The sequence below is a fragment of the Ascaphus truei genome, chromosome 4 (assembly GCF_040206685.1).
Source record: "Ascaphus truei isolate aAscTru1 chromosome 4, aAscTru1.hap1, whole genome shotgun sequence".
NCBI lineage: Eukaryota > Metazoa > Chordata > Amphibia > Anura > Ascaphidae > Ascaphus > Ascaphus truei.
The window spans coordinates 315,313,508-315,331,022 of record NC_134486.1 but is presented as its reverse complement, the minus strand read 5'-3'; the positions used below and the strand labels follow the sequence as shown (position 1 = coordinate 315,331,022).

Here is a 17,515-nt window from a genome sequence, read left to right as displayed (position 1 = left end):
GAGGGAGCTGAAAGTACTCAAATTGTGTCATTGTTTTATGGCTAGATTTATACTTATGTACTTATGTAAATAATGTTGCTTTTGATTGTTAGTTTGCAGCTGGATTTGATTAAATTCAAATAGGCTACAATAATTACTAACAAATATAATGAATGCACAATTTACCGAATAAACAGGCTCAGAGCTAACCTTGAAAACTCTGTAACCATGTGGTGACAATGCTCTTGCATCACAGTTGGCTATTTCTATAACTGCTGTTCTCAACAAGTACATGATGAATTCCAGACACATGGCAACCAACAACATTTTTTTGTTGTTGATGGAATGGTACAGAAGAATCTATAGACTTTCTGTAAAATGTAGAAATAATGCCTGGTGTAATGAATATAAAACAGTCTGGGATTATTTTGCTATCCCTTTAAGTAAGATCTTTATGGATGTTAGTTCATGTGAGAATAATTTTATATGTGTAGTTTTGTTAATAAAATACTGTTAATGGCTACAGGGCCACGGACCGGAGGGGAGAGCCAGAAAAAGTGTCCAAGGTCCGGTGGCCCAGCAGCCAGAACTCTCGTTGCTCCCGGCTCTCCTCAGCTGTAGCTCCTCACAAAAACACTGGTGTGTTGGTCAATAGATATCAACTAGCATGTAATGCCTCTCAGAAATATGTAATACTGTAGAAGTAATAACAATTGAGGGCAACAATGCAGTGTGGTAAATAACGGTGTGAGGTGAATGTGAGCCCGCACACTGATTGAAGACACACAGGTGCACACTTGCAGTATTTGCCACAGTAATAAGTGGACAAACACGTAAGTGGAGTAGCTGAATTCGCTAAATTGGCAGTGGAGAGCCTCGCATATACTATCCCTGAGCGCCAGTCACTACGCACAGGGATGGAAGTGAAATAAGAGGTCCCTCTATTGACCAACACACCAGTGTTTTTGTGAGTGCTACGATTTATAGGCTAGCCAGTGACATCATGACCTATCAGAAGCAGCCCTTTTTGCCACGTTACAAAAGGCATTGGGCACCTGTGCTTCTGGTTTTTCATTGTGCTTTATTTTTGTAGTCTTACTTGGACTCCTTACTTGCACGGTTATCATTGTGCAGGTGTTACATATTTAGTATATCTTGCTATTTATAGACCCCTACGGGGCATCAGCACGGAATACTTTCATTTTCAGTTCCTACACTCCCAACATTAGACTGGTTTAATTATATTTTAGTAGTTTATTCCTAATAAAAATATTTTAATAAATAATAATTTACCTTACTACTTGGTCAAGACTATCTCTTTTGTACTGCAACTATTCACTCAGTAGGGCACTCTCTCCCACAGACCTTGAGTGCATTATATATAGGGCCTTATCTGTATGTTAGTGTCTTTACTTCATACAGTGTTCTTCTCTGTGTTTGATATATATCTCCTTTGCCCTATTGCACCGGCCTGTTTCTATGACCGCCTGGTCACATTAGGTAGAGCGGGTGCATCTATCTCTTGCCTCCCTTAAAACTCTGACGCATTTCGTACCTGGCTGGGTACTTTGTCAAAGAGTAACTGGCTATACTCCAGCTGATCTTTAAATATCCACCTCCGGTCTCTGATAGAACCATCGAACTACCAGTGTGTAAGGAGATTAATTAATCATCTACTCCATATTCATGGAGAAAAAAAGGAGATTGTATAGATAAAGATTCGTGGAGACTAAATAGAAACATATACACATTAAATGTAAAACTAACAAGTGTGGTTAAAAACAGTGTATATAATGTGACCACAAATCCCTAAATAGCAACATTGTGTGAACGCAATTCTATAAATAAAACCAATGTGAACAAGCAAGCAAAATCATGATTGAAAAAATATATTTAAAAAAAATTACATAGAATAAAATAACGGAGTGTACTAATTATAATAATAAATAAAAAATATTATCAAACACAATCCTATAATAACCTAGAATAAAAACAAATAAAATAACCCAAGATGCCAGAGAATCTAATAATTGTGAATGTGTATAATAATAGCATAAAATGAAAAAGCATATTGTTGTTAACCCTTTTATAAGGAAGAACAATATATATTAAACCTAACATAACACATAGATAAACACCCACATGAAAAAACAGATGTAAATAAATATGAACTGTAAATAAACCTATTTCAATATAAAGAATCATAATAGAAATTGAAAAATGATGAGTAAAAAATCTAATAATAATGAGTAAAATTAAATAATCTATAACTCTCTCTGTATATAGAGCCATAATACACATAGGGAAATAGACTAGTTTAAGTCAGAAAAAGTTTGGAGGGAGTACTATCAAAGAGATACTCATATAAGAAGGAATGAGGCATATCTAATAAATATGACATTGAACAAAAGTACATAGAAAAATCTAATAGATACATAATAATAATAATGAAGTATAAAAAGGAAAGAGATCTTCCCTCGAACACTCTGAATTATAACCCCCAATCTGTCAGGAAATGTTTGAGTTCCCATTCGATATTAATTCCAAGAGGGCTCAAGGTATAAATCCAATACATCTCGTTTTTATTTAACATACTGTATTCAATCTATCGCTCCCACCCCCTCCCCCTCCCGGCCATTGAGAAATGAGAACATTCCGGACCGTGGCCATTTTGAAGAGATTAACCAGAGTTTCTCTGCTGTTCTGCTCGGCCCTGCATTTTCCCTGGGGTCTCACAGAGTAAGGGTATTTCTGAGAACATTTAACAATCATAATGTGTATTACTATAAGAGCGTTATAAGGAATTATTTATTTGTCATTAATTGAACATCGATTCTGGGTGTGTACAGAAGTGTAATTACAGATCTGTGGCGTTTTCTCATGTGTAACCAGGTGTAATACTACAAAACAGAATTATACAAGGATTGTAGAGATTTGATTCTGAAATTATATTCTGATATACAATTGCTGTCATTTTGCCTATTTTGAATAGAACAAATTAAAACTGTTCAAGTTTCATTAGTAATGTCATCAAAATCTCTTTGTTCAGGATACAAATTAATCATTGTGTTTTATTGTCCTGCAGATTCAATTGTGATTGGATTCTGGGTTGGACTGGCAGTATTCGTCATTTTTATGTTTTTTGTTTTGACCTTGTTGACCAAAACAGGAGCACCTCACCAAGAGTAAGTGTTATATTAAAATACCTAAAACATTCATGAATATTCTAACTTATTGGAGTTTAATGATAACATTGCATTTTACAAAGACAAATTAATTTGCACAGTTTTGCTTTATACCTATTTACAAAGTTATCAGATCTGCTAAAAAAAAAAAAAAAAAAAAAACGAAATGTGTTTGTTATGGCTTCATTAGAGATACAAATCCCTGAACTGATACAAGTTATATATGTATAAACCTATGGTTAAGACAATTGCTAATTCAAATAAAAATACAATAATAAATTAAAAATAGGAAATAAAATGTCAAATACATACATACATACATACATACATAAATTTATACAAGGCTCGACAAATGCATTAAGGTTGAAACATGTCTGTGAATGGTTTCTCTGGCTTTGCATCTGATTCCCATGCTGTGCTTTAAAGCTGTGTCAACAGTGAGCATTAGCTTATATGGGCTCCATCGGACAAAGTTTTTTCAGACAAAAGGTGACACGTGTGCTCATTTGCATGACATTTCCCAGAATCCCTTGCTGCAGTGGAAGCACTGTATGCTGGGGATAATGGTGAAAGGCAATGTTGCAGACCTGCGTAAGACATGTGAATGTGCTCACAAGTGATCTTTTTATTTGATACATATCTATATATATATACAGATATATCTATATATATATATACATATATACATATACATATATATATGATTCAAAAATGTTGGGTGTACTCAAATACAGCAGACTATATAAAAAATAAGAGAAAGTATACTTAACAGTAATTGAGGTGCACGCAGAGGGACAGGGAACGCCAAACCAGTCCAGTAAATATATAACCAAGAAAGGGTCTGCAGCACACTCCAGATGAAAAAAAGAAATGTATTGAAACATAGGACAACCAACGTAACTTACAGCTTTAGGTTACCGCACAGGGGGGAGGGATAGGAACACTGTCGGCAGAAGAGATCAGTGTATCTCGAAAAAGCTCGCACAAATAAAAGCATTTAGTTAGCCACAGAAGGGTATCGTCTATTCATTTTTTATTATTAAGCTTGGCTAACCTCTATATATATCTATCTATATCCAGCTGAACCCCGTTATAGCACGGTGCTTGGGGTCCAAATAATCTGATCGCGTTATATGCAGATCGCAGTAAAAAAAAAAAAAGAAGACAAACATTGCACCCCTCAGAGGTTCCGCGGCTGCCAGAGGGGGAGAACTGGGATAACTCTCCCAGCTGTCCCAGACTCGGCACCACCACGCAGGACTGACCCGGCATCAGCAGCAGTTGGCAGCTCTCTCCTCTCTCTCCTCTCCCTGCTTCTTCCTTCAGCTTCCGGTGGCCAGGCAAAGAGAGGAAAATCAGAGCCAGCTCCCTTAAAGAGAGAGTGTGTGTGTGTGTGTGTGTGTGTGTGTGTGTCTCTTGGTGTGTTTGCGGAACTGGAGGGGTTAAATACCTGATGCTTTTCCTCGCTCTCGGACAGCACAGCGGGTGGGAAAATGAGACTGACAGAGATCCCCCTGAACAGAGACCGTCAGAGCGATGCGTCGCCATGGTAACCGGCGTCAAATGATGCCGCGGAGTCACATGACGTCAATTGACCCCACAATGTCATTTGATGCTGGAGCCGTGGGGGAGGGGGGGAAATGGGCGCAGGCAGCAAGCTCCCTGCCACCTGGCATATGAAAAGCCCTGGTCACGCCAGGAAGGCACAACAGAGGCTAGTAAATGGCATGGTGGGAGATCGGCATATTATTGGGAGCCACGCTCACATCGTGTTATAAGCGGATCCGTGTTATAATGGACAGTGCTATAACGGGGTTGAGCTGTATATATGTATATATACAGTATGTATATATATATATATATATATATATATAAAATATACAAAAGTGCGCAACAGTACAATTCAACTTGAAAAAGATTATTTTTTTAGATGTAATGGATGCTGCTACAATGTGTAGGACACACACGATGCCAAAATATATATAAAAATATAACAAACAGCGCAAACCAATACAATGTGTTTAAAATAATAAACACTGGTGTAAATAAATAGTCCAAATGTCCAACTGTAGAGGATGAGGGTTTAGTATATCTAAAAATAAGGAGAAGAAGCCAATATGGTAAAGTAAGTATATTCAGGACTTTCACAGCATAAGCACTGATTCCACTTACAAGATAGTAGATAAAATAAGCATATCTGTAGGAGCACAATCTTTAACCGCAGCCCACGAAGCTCTGGCGTAGTTAGATCCGTCTCTCCAACACACCAAACGCCGCCTGCTCTCAGGTGTCTTGTGGTGACTGCAATCAGAGCTCCTGCTCTCTCCCACTGCTGAATCTCATATGATTATCAGAGAGATATTTCTTTAGTACTGTCAGTGTCCTTATGGAAATCGCTACTCCCAACCAGATAGGGTTAATGAAAAAATTAAGTAAAAACTTCTAAACGCCTTTAAAAAGGCATACTGTAGTGCCGACGAGTATTCTAAAACAAACCTGGGGCAATCCCCAACAAGACCCAGGTACATGCTGGGTACATGCTGGGTACATGCTGCAACATTTCAGTGACATTTCTGCAGACAGACTAATGGCCCATCGGATTAACAGCGGGGGTCCCTGGCAGTCCCATTCAAACTGAATGGGACTGCCAGTGACCCCGCTGTGTTAATCCGAAGGGCCATTACTCTCTGCAGAAATGTCACTGAAATGTTTGCAGCATGTACCCAGCATGTACCTGTTGATAGCCCCAGATTTTCCAAGGGAAATTGAAGGCAAGTTTTAGAATACTCGTCGGCGCACCTGTATATAGAAGATCTATTTACAATAAGACCATAGGAACGTGATCACAACTCTACGCGTTTTGTCTAATTGACTTTATCAAGAGACATAAATAAAATAAATTACTAGTAAGAACAACATTCGTTTTTGACATAAGTTTATTTATTGTATTACATTATACTACAATTAGTCCTTGTTACGTGTGTGTGTGTGTGTGTAAATGTCGGATCTAGAAATAAAAGCCAGATGTGAATGACTGGTTTCTTTAACCCCTTAACCAGTGTCTGGATTCCCCCGCTTCATAATATCTAAAGCAGCAATCCATCCTGGGATCTTACCTGATCCGCAGTCCCTCAATGTCCAGGTACCCTCATTCCCGCAATGTTATATATTGGAGGGGAGGTGTTCCCTACCTGTCTTCTGGGTTAGGGGGGATTCCAATGTCTCCCGTGTGAAGCTTGAGTCAGATCTGGAAGAAAGCAGTATAGGTTATTTCGGTGTAGGTATAGGGCAGTTAAGATATATAGGGTAAATAAGATATCCAGATCCAGAGTGTGAGACAGAAAGAGTGTGGGTGAGAGACAGACAGAGAGTGTGGGTGAGAGAGACACAGAGAGTGTGGGTGAGAGAGACACAGAGAGTGTGGGTGAGAGACCGAGAGAGGGTGAGAGACCGAGAGAGGGTGAGAGACCGAGAGAGGGTGAGAGACTGAGAGAGGGTGAGAGAGTGAGAGACAGAGAGGGTGACGGGGTGACTGGGTGATTGGGTGAGGATTGGATGGGGGGGGTGATTGGGTGGAGGGGGTGTGATTGGGTGGGGGGGTGACTGACGGAGGGGTGGGGTGACTGACTGGGTGAGGGGGGATGGGGTGACTGACAGGGTGATTGGGTGGGGGGGTACTTCTGGTGTCCTACACACACTCCCCCTCCCTCTCTCTCTCCCGAAGAGAGGAAAGGCCGCGATCGAGCACCACCACCTCTGCCCCGCTCCCCTCCCCCCCCACGCCCATCTCCCGCCCCGCGCAGCCAGCCACGGGGACCGGGGGGGGGGACACCCCCACAACCATCTCCCACCCTGTACAGGCAGCCACGTGGACCGGGGGGGGAAGTGGGGACTGGAGGGGGAAGGGGGGGGGAACACCCCCGCAACCATCTCCCGCCCCGCGCGGGCAGCCAAGGGAGTGCCAGGGACCGGGAAGGAACAAAACCCGCTACCACCTTCCGCCCCGGGCGGGCAGTCAGTCACGGGGACCGGGGGCAGGAGACAGGGACACCGCGCACAGCAGCACACCCCCATTACTTACCCCTGCAGAGAAGGAAGGGCTCCATTCCGCGTCACGCCCAATTGGCCAATCAGCTAGGGGGATTTTTCTTTTTTTTTGTAGAGCAGGGGATATTTTTTTGCAGAGCAGGGGAAAAGTAACTGGTCACTGGCCAATATCCGTTCGCGCCTATACACACACATATATGTAGTAGCCATTAATAGTACAGGGTCATCCACTGATTACAGCAATGAGAACCTGCAACAGTCTTCCAACATGAAGAACAAGAAAATCCCTATTTGTAGAACTTGGGCTCAGGCTTCTTAAGCGCCCGCCCAACAAAATCTTTGGTCCATACAAAGTGTATTTTAGGGGGATCAACCTGCTGGCGGAGTTCTACCCAATCTTTAAAGATACACCGGCCCACTACCCATTCTCCCATAATGGAACAAATTTTGGACTCAGTTATAGATTCCTGTCAGGTAGTTTTGGACCGTAAGTACTCCAATACCGCCTGTTTTAACCACTCAGACCTATTGTCCTTGATCTCTTCCATGATGGGCTCCGGCACGTATGTACCTTTGCTTCAATTAACCGTTTACTCAATTTTAACAGTTTAACAGTTTACGGGTACCAGCCTGGCCGGGCAAATTTAGGCTCCTGAGGAGCCACCTCTCTGTAGAAAATAGCGGGTCCCTTTGGTGCAACTACCCTCCAGCAAATTTCTTCTACACTCTTACGGCTTCAGTGGTATCCTCTGGGGATTATTTACCTTCTCCCCACCAGTGGTCTACAGTGGGCCCATCCACTAAGAGGAACCGGGTCCTCTACATGGTAGGCGTGTAACCACTAAACATGGGGTCCCACCACTTAAGGGGTTCCCTGGACATATTTACTGGATTAGGGCTACTTAACCTAGTGCCCATCTGAAATGACACTCCAGACGTTTCGGATTGCTGTGACAATGAGGACCCTCTAAATGACCTAAAGGACCCAGGGGATCTAGCCACAGGTATTCGGCTTGTGGCTGGTATTTCCCTCTCAGAATTATCAGTCCAGGCCGCAAAATACCCGAAATCCCAGTCTCTGTAATCGGTGGAGAAGGTGGGGGACACATAACTTCTGGACCTGGACAAGGCACATTTAAGGCCAGCAGGGGCAGGACTAGTACCCGTAGCACAGGCGGTTGGTATGGGCGGATAACATTGTCCTGAAAAGGGGCGGCCTTAGAAGGGACATTGGTGATACAGGTCGGTGATCGGGGCCTAACAATGTCCAAGGCAAGTTCCGGTGGTGTGGGCCTACCACAGCCCCAAGGTGGTGGTATAAGAATAGAGTCAGTGGCCACAGGGGTACTGCGACCCCTTTCTCTGGTTTGGATCACGGGCCTAGTGGTGGCTGCAAGAGATAGTCCCGTATTCAGAATAGCTGGCTCAGCATAGTTTCCCGCAGCTCCATCCGGTGTCATGATGATGTCGTCATCACCGGTGGCCGCTCTCACGAGATCTGCTGGTTGGGTCCCACGTTGAAAGTGATGTCACATCCGGCGGCACCAGAAGTGCATCATAGTTCCTCTGCACACCGAGCAAGGCACCGCCCGGTACCTCGTCCACGTAGGCCGCAACAGGAACCTGACTAAAATATGAAGATGGAGCCTCACCGATCCAAATGTAGGGAACGTCCACAGGTTCCATTGGGTCCACCGCAGGCGGGTCTTTCGCTCCGATGGAATCCACCTCCGCCGTGGCTTCAAACGCACCATGGCCTTCCGGACTGACGTCTCCGGATCTGGACTCCGCTGCAGGTAGGAGATATTCTCTCCACAGGTGACCTGGATCATGGTTCTGTTGGATAGCAACCAACTGACACTTGGCTGCAATCGTCATCTTCAGAGGATGGCAAGGACACTTCCTCAGGAGATTGGCGTCAGGGCGCCCCACATTCCCTGGCGGCAATTGGCGTGGAGCTCTCCCGCTCCCGCGCCACCAGGGGAAGCACACACACTCACCCTGTAGAGTGGCTGGTAAGGGTTCCAGTCCTGGAACCGACGCAGGCATCACAGCTGGTACTGCGGTTGGTACCGCTACACGGGGCCTCCAATTGCAGGAATTAGGGCACATGGGCCCACGAGGGGTTCCGAGCTGTAAAGGTCAGGGTAGTCCACACCAAGGAGTGGGAGGATTATAGGGGCCGCACCGGCTGGTGTGGCAGCCCGGTCTTGTGGTAGAAGAGCGTTGACTGGCCCAGGGTTTGCAGGGCCGCATAAAGTAGGCCCTGCAGTGCTGGTATTGCACAGTGGGGCTGGCTTTGCCTCTGGGATGCACCGCAGATGGTACTGTCCATGTAAGGTGACTACCAGGTAGCTCCCTGGTAGATGGAAGTTTTCCATCTCCTAGGTGGACATTTTTATTTTATTTGAGAAGGACAGTGCATGTCGGCAGCATCACACTGTAACTCCATTCACTTGCTTAGCTCCGTGGAACTGAAGTGGGGGCAGCTTGTGTTCAGCTCCTCCCAGAACAAGAACAGTCTTGAATTGGCTTTTTGTGGTGCCCCCTCCCCTAGGTGGAATATAGAGCAGGGGCACAGAAGAGCAAGGTGTGACTTGGCTCCTGCTGAACCAATCACAGTGATGGGCAGGGTTTGATTTTGCCGCCGGAAGCTTGCAACTATTTGCAGGGAAAAACATGCGGTCCCGTTTTGCTGGCAGGAACGCCATTTTAGATGATCTGCTCCATGTGGTGTGCCCCCTGATGCAGGAGCCACATTTTGCGTGAAGAGACAATTGCAGTAAAGGGGTTCCTGCCGACGCCTCAGGGGCCCGTCCCAAGTTTGACTGAGTTCAAGATTGAGGGTAACCACACTCCCTAGGCAAGCCCCAGAGTACGCCCCAGCAATTTCTTTCTTGAGAAGAAGAGTACACACTCCCTGGTGAAGACTCAGGGTATGCCCCAACAAAGCACAGTCTTTGGCAGCTATGAGGGTACACACTCCCTGGTGTAGCCTCGGGGTATGCCCCAACACACTGTTCTTGGAAAGAAGGGTACACGCTCCCTGGAGTAGCCTCAGGGTACACCCCAGCATAATCTTGATTTCCGTAAGGGTCTAGGTAACCCCCTCTCTGGTGACGCCTCAGAGAGATTCCCCCCTTCCTTACTGCTGCACTGCACTAAAAACCTGCCCTGTTGCTGCATCTCAGCAGTGCCACCAATTGTAGTGCTGTTTTAGTTTGAGCATCTGTTTAATTCTATTGGTTTCTCCTCACACTATAAAAATTAGTCCATGCCTCCACAATTTGACCTTGCTTTGTCTACCATTCTAGATTATCAGCAAGTGCTGTTCATTATACTCCTTCAGTCCTGCCCTTTCTACCTTTTCTTAGTCATTAAAATGTCACATGGGTTTATATAATCTGAATGTAATGGACTCAGTCGAATACGGCATAAGAAAAAAAAATCTAGTTTTTATAAAAGTAGTAATAGAAAACATGTAGGGCCATTTAAATTATGCGCATTTATCTACTTTTGAACATTACCAGTCATACATAATGACATCTAAAATGGACACTACAGTAAGTGGTCTTGCAAGAGCATATTTAAAAATTAAACCTTGAGGAATGTGTATGATGGCTTTATTACGGCAAAGAATCCAGTTTTCTCATAGATCAATGTGGCTAATAGAATTTTACTCACATACCACTGGAGTATGTCAAGAGAAAATTGTCATATACCGGAGTTTCAAATGCAAAAAGGGTCAGAAATGACTATATTACAATATGTATGTCCTTGCTTTATACCCCAAATATTAAAGAAGCAGCCCCCCCAATTAAGCAAAATAATTTTTGATCTAGCCTTAAGGCGGTCCAAAAAGATTTTAGTCCATCATAAACTTACCGTCTCCTCATTCATTGGTTTGCTGATAGTGACATCAAAGGCTGCTATTTTTATTTCATACAGTATGTCATGTTACTTCAGATAAAACAAATTGAAACCAAATTGCTCCTGAAGCCAGGAGTTCATGTTCATAACAAATCAGTATTTCTGTTCTGTGAAATTCCCTTGTTTAAAGCACCAGTTCAAGCTGCCGTATAAAAAAAAAAAAAATTATAATTATTATTTCCATTCAATAAATGAATCAATACAATCTGCACACTGACAAGTGATTAGCCAAGTTGCCCATCAATCCGTTCTCCTGTAATCGATCGCCGAAGCGGGGGTTATTTAATTCACTGTTAGGGCTGCACAAGAGTACCCAGGATGCAACGTTCTGGGTGGAAGATCATGTGACCAGGCAGGCCTAAATACAATTGGTTAACTTCTAGAGAGAGGGCAGGGCTTAAGAGCCAGAGCCTATTTCAGAAGAGGATAATTAGTTTTCAATAAAGGTAATCAAAAGTTGCATATATTAAGTGCTGCTTGTTGTGCTTCTTTAAAGGTGCTTTGCAACCTTGATGTCTCAATCTTTATAACTGGAAATGGAATTGAAGTTAAAAATCAGGTAACAGGGTTTTCAGTTGGCATAACAAGGGCACGTTACTGGAGCTATTCTAAAAGGTTTGAGTATTATTTGGGAACATATCTACTCTTTTGGATGATTAGACGGCTGTGAATCCTAAAATATATAGGCATATTGTATTTTCACTGTTTTTAAAGCACTATGATGCCATAATTAGTCAAATAGGTGCATATTTAATAACCATGAATTTCAGCCGTTCCCAAAAATAGGAAAACATTTTTTCACAGAACACAAAAAAAATGTTTCTTTTCTATTTTTAAATGTGATCAAAAATCTCATTGTGTAGTGCGTCTCACTACAGCGCTTCGTGAACTGTGGCTCACATCAGGGTAATAAAATTACGTGCAGTTTGGCATCCTGTAGAAATGCTGCTACCTCCATGTTTAATTATAGACTGTACACCCAAAAAGCCACTTCTTTTCCTACCTGGTGTGGAATTGGCACTGCCATGACGCACACAAAAGTAAACCATTCCTGAAACGTACGATGTACCATTAGTTGCAATTTTCTGTGTTACTTCTCGTGTCTCTTTTTTCCATGTGTTTGAGATAATGTCCCAGTTATTGAAGGTCCCGCACGAATGTTGGCGTGTGATTCCTATAATTTTTTTTCTACATGCTCAAAGTTGTAAATGTAGCACTGTTTCTTTCCCCACCCCCTCCCCTCCTCCCTCTGGGAGATCTTGCCTAAGCTACAGGTGTTGTGATGCTTGTTACCTGTGAGGATCCGCGGTGGTAAGGGGAAACAGGACAGGCTTTTGGCGATCCTCATGTTCTTCTCTTGGTGTCATCATCGCCTCCAGTCGCAATAGGCTCCAGGGTACCTGGAAACAGTCACCACCACGACAGACTTCTCTCATACTGATACTGACTGATACTATACTCGCTGGAAAAGAAATTCATTTGAAAGTATGAGGGGATTTTAATTGTGTACTGGATCCATTTATGGATAAATCAGTCCAGATTCAAGGAAAATCAAGCCTAAAACTGGCGTAAAAAGGCGCACAGGGGTTTAAGGATATTTTGGGTCTGGAAAACTGCTGGCGAATGTTTAACCCTCAGGAAAGAGAATAAACTTTTGTCTCACACCCACATAATTCATTATCCAGAATAGATTATATTTTTGTAATAGGTAATGGGGAAGGTGACAGATACTAAAATAGAAGATATAATCATCTCTTATCATGCCCCAGTATGGGTGGAGGTTAATATGGGACAAAGAGCGCATGGAGATAGAATATGGAGATTTCCTTCTTATTTGTGTAGCCATGGCTGGTCCAGACCCCTCTCTGCCTCCTGTCATATAAGCCCTGATAGCTACAGGCTGTGGCAGGCAATTCTAGGGGCATTGACCCCCCTCATGCTGACTCTGAGTGACAGAAGTGGTGGTAAGTCAGGGTCTGTGTACAGCCAATCATGGTACAGAACTTGTGCCCTCCCATTCTGGAGTCTCAGAGAGGAAGTGCCAAATTATGAGGAGTTCTCTTCTACCCCTCCTAGGGAGAGGAGGTGTGCGCTGCTCCTCCCGGCTGGGAGTGAGACATGCCCAGTCAGTGCCTCTTGGGCTGGCTGATAAAAGAGAGATCAGAGGCCTCAAGACAACCAGAGAGCCCAGCACCATCCAGATGCCTCTGACTCTCTGACATCCATCTGCATCCACTGTATTCCATCTGCAGTGACTGCTCAAATAAAGTCCTTTGTTTTATATACCCCTTCATGAGTCTACTGTCTGTTTGGGCAGTGTTGTGAAAGAAGTCTGTTCTGGTGGTGACTGTCTCTGGAAATCCTGGAGCCCGCCACAACTGGAGGCGCTGACACCCATGAGTGAAGATTAAAGATCACCAAAAACCTGTCCTGTTCCCCACACCATCGCGGACCACTCAGCTCTCCTGGACCCTCACAGGTATGACCGCACCACAAACAGCAGTAACCAGTAGTACATCTTCCAGAGAGGGGGGTGGGGGGAAACTGTTACATTTTATAATAATGAAGAATTTGATATCAATTATAAGGGGATAGAGAAATCTAAAAATAAGGGCCCCAAGTGTTCCCAGGAAAGAGCGGATTTAGAACACTGTTTGTGAGATTGTCTGGTTATTTCTGATTTTTGGGATAAAGTTCTACAGTATATACAATAAGTATTGGGGTAACTACAATGAAAGTGCCCTTAGCCTTACTGTTTGGAAATATAGAAAGTTGGAAAGAAGTTAATGTAATAAACAATGTCCCAAGCCTAACAGATTGTCTTGCTAGCAGCAAAGAAAACAGTGATGGTGAAATGGATAAAGCCTGAACCCCCCACACGTTAGATATTTTAAACGATTATCTGAATAAATTGATGATGGACAAATTAGAAGCTGAGACGAATAACAATTAAGAACTGAGAATTTTTTTTTTTAAATGGGGAAAGTTTATTGATACTATGTCACAACAAGATAGGGATTCAATCATACAGACATTTGAGAATACCTCTTGGAGTCTAGTCAGACTGATTGCGATGGGACACAGGTAATTTTGCCCTTGAGGAAATACGATAGTATATTGTGGATGGGGGAGATTGTGAATGGGGAATCTTATGCCAGATTCTGTTAGGAAGCTGTGTGGAGATAGCTTTGATGTTAATTTTTGAAAACGTTATTATCTGTTTTTCTTTTTATTATTATTATTTGTGTTAATGTGTTGAATTTTGAAATTATAAGTATGATGAGCAATACTAAAAATATTTGTCTAAAAAAAACATGAAATTAATGAAACGTGTTATAATATAAACACATCATTAATACGTTTTGATTTTTTTTAACACAGTACTTTTGTAAGAGTAAGTTCTCAATCATTTTCCCATTATTAAAAACATATACAATATTTTAAACATATGAAAACATAAAATAATGTGTTAGATTATTTATTAAAGATCACTAGCAAAAGATGCGACACTCTCTGGGATTTGGTTCAAATAAAATAGGTTCTTTATTAATTCACATCAACGTTTTGGTTATTTACATGGACCGTTCCAATTTTTTTCATTTTATGTAATCATAAAATAATGTTACATTATTTATTATACAGTATAACATGTAACATATAATCTTAGAAATCCATCATAGTTAAATGTATTCATACTTTAACAATAGTTAAAGCTACAGTGTAGTAGGACTTGAAAAGGCAATTAATCCTCTCAAATTTCTGTGTAGATTTTGTGCTCGTTTTCCAGTTTAATCAAAAATAATGAATACAAATGATATACAAGGATGTAAGGTAGTCACAAGATTAGAATGTAGGACTTTAGTGAGTACATCAGTTCTTTTTTTCTTTTATTTGGTGTTGAAAGACTGGAGGAATCAGGTTTACTCTGGTATGCACATACAGATGCAGCGGCCTTTATTCGAACAAATCAAAGAGCCGTTTTCGTGTGCGCTGCTGTACTCCACGCGGCATTAATGCAGCCAATCACACCAGGCACCCGTGTATATCGCAGTTGCTTTGTTTGAATTTCATGGATTTTGTTTCTTTGTGTGCAATGAAATGAATGAATTGTAATGTGTACAGTATTGTGCTACTGTGTCAATTTCAGGTGTTTAAAAGCCAGAACACTGTAGGGGTGTTCTGTGTTTCCCTCTGTACCTCCGCTGCAGGGCGCATCCTGGTGGGGGTGGGGGGGTGCTGTGAGAGTATCCAGAGGTTCCGCGGCGGCCCGATAACACAGGGTGCCACCATGTTGGTAGAGCACTGCGCAATACCCCTGCGCAACCGGAGGCACGGAGAGAGTTCGCGCATGCGCAGTTTAAGTGCACGAACGGCTGGCCAATCACCAGGAGGCTCTGCAGTTAAACTACAATTCCCATGAGCCTCAGCAGAGCCACCTGACACCAGGGAACGAATAGGAGTGCAGGGATTGCTGGCATGCAGGAAAGGGAAGCATGGGGGAGAGACCACGCTAGCAGAGGGCACCAGAGGAGCTAGGGGAGAGGTTGTGTGTGTGTGCAGGGGGTCAGTGACCCACCTGCGTAGGCAAGATTTCCCCTCAGGCCCAGAGCAGACCCTGAGTCACCCTTAGCTTGTGGTGCTGCAGGGAAAGCCATAGAGAAAGATACATTTTATTCCCTTACTGTAGCAACAGACAGGGACACAGTGTTCTTCTTGAGCTGCTGTGTGTGTGAACAGTTGTTTGGGCTCAAGCTGCTGGACATTCCCAACTCGTGAGAGACTACGCTGGATCGGCGGATCCTTTTTGAAGTCTGTTACTGGCTGCTGGTAGTCTGTTACGCGGTGGTGGGAAGTGACATTACTCAATGAGGAGAGTGGCCAGGCCACTGGTGTGTAATTACTGAATATGAGCTATTCATGTACTGCATTATATGTGTGTTATTCCTGCTAAGTGGATGCTAAGGTTTTGCGATCTCTTATTAGTAAAAGGTTACAACGTTGAAGCTTGTTATCAGTATTCTTACCTAGGGGAATCTTACTTCTTGGGGATCCTGGGTAAGTGGAGGCGCTGCCAAAACCATATTGTTACCGCAGGCTCACAGTTAGCGGAGGCCCAGATCTCGCTGAACCAGCAGGTACATACAGCACTAGTAGTCGCTCTATATCAGCAGGAAAGAGGGCTACATTTGGAGGCGCTGCTGAGATCTCAGACCTGAGGTGCCCCATTCAGAAATTAAATTGTGCTATCCAGTTTAGCCATGTTTGTGCCCACACAGACCGAGGTGCGCAAGTGGGCCCAACAAACATTCCACTGGCCTGTGCCATTGCCGTTGGGAATGTCCCTGCAGCCACCTCCTTGGGCACCATAGGGGATCAAGTGAGGAAACTTCCATTCCTGGCCACGGCCCGAGTTATAGACCACAAGTATGATTCAGATCACACCTGGCGTAAAGTACTATTTGCCACTGAATGGGACATATGCCCAGAAGCAGTACCCTCTATATTAATCCTACCTGAGGCCCCGGGCATCCATTGCTCGCTGGTGCAGGTGGACGTGGACGTGGCCGAACCACTGGCCATGTCCACGCCACAGAGGGAGTACCCTGGCCCGTCAAGTGCCATAACATTTACTCCATTCCGTACCCCTGAGAGCAGTCTGAACCCCATATGACCAGCAGCCATGGGCCTAGGCGTATCTTTCACCCCCTCCACCATCTGGAGCGGTATGTCCAGACTTGAAACAAATATGCCTTCTGTAGGAAATATCATGCCTAATGATCTGACTATACCTGTGCTAGCGGAGGCCATACATCAATCCACCCAGTCGCATCAGTACTGGAAGCTGAAGGCATTCTCCGGAGACAAACCGACGCCCTTGGGAGAGGTAGGATTTGAAGAATGGTCAATGGTGGAGCTACTCAAAGCTCTGTAACAGGGAGTCCCAAAAAAATAATAATAATACAATAATAAGGTGGACAACTGAGGTAAGCAACGAGGGGAAGTCAATACGTGGGTGTTAAATAACAGTGGGTGGAAAAGTCTCTGAGGACAGCATGCAGAAAATAAAGGAGCTCCAATGGAAACCGCTACCTGAGATCCTTGAAAAATAGAGAGACAATTTGGGTACATCTATGGATCCCTCCTGTAGCGCTCCTGCTTCTGTAATCCGCTGTAATGCTGGCAGTGTGGATGTAGTCGTCTTAGCGGTCAGCTGCACCTTCTCGCATCAACCGCGTGGAGTTCCTGAGTGCCGGAAGTGCGTCAGAGTATTTCCGGTCCGTCCGGTAAACGTTCCTCTCCCTTGTAGACGTGTGGTTTCACGGGGGAGAATGTAGTAAGCGCCGACACCCACGTACCCTCTGATCCTCAGCGCG

At 43.6% G+C, this 17,515-nt stretch overlaps 1 protein-coding gene across 1 annotated transcript in view; it reads left to right on the top strand.

Annotated features, from left to right (window-relative positions):
* MRAP2 (melanocortin 2 receptor accessory protein 2) overlaps positions 1-17,515 on the top strand; it is a 97,518-nt gene that overhangs the window by 35,203 nt on the left and 44,800 nt on the right. Inside the window, exon 3 of the mRNA XM_075594819.1 lies at positions 3,065-3,164. Within this exon, the coding sequence (XP_075450934.1) occupies positions 3,065-3,164 (100 nt within the window). The remainder of the gene's footprint in view (positions 1-3,064; positions 3,165-17,515) is intronic.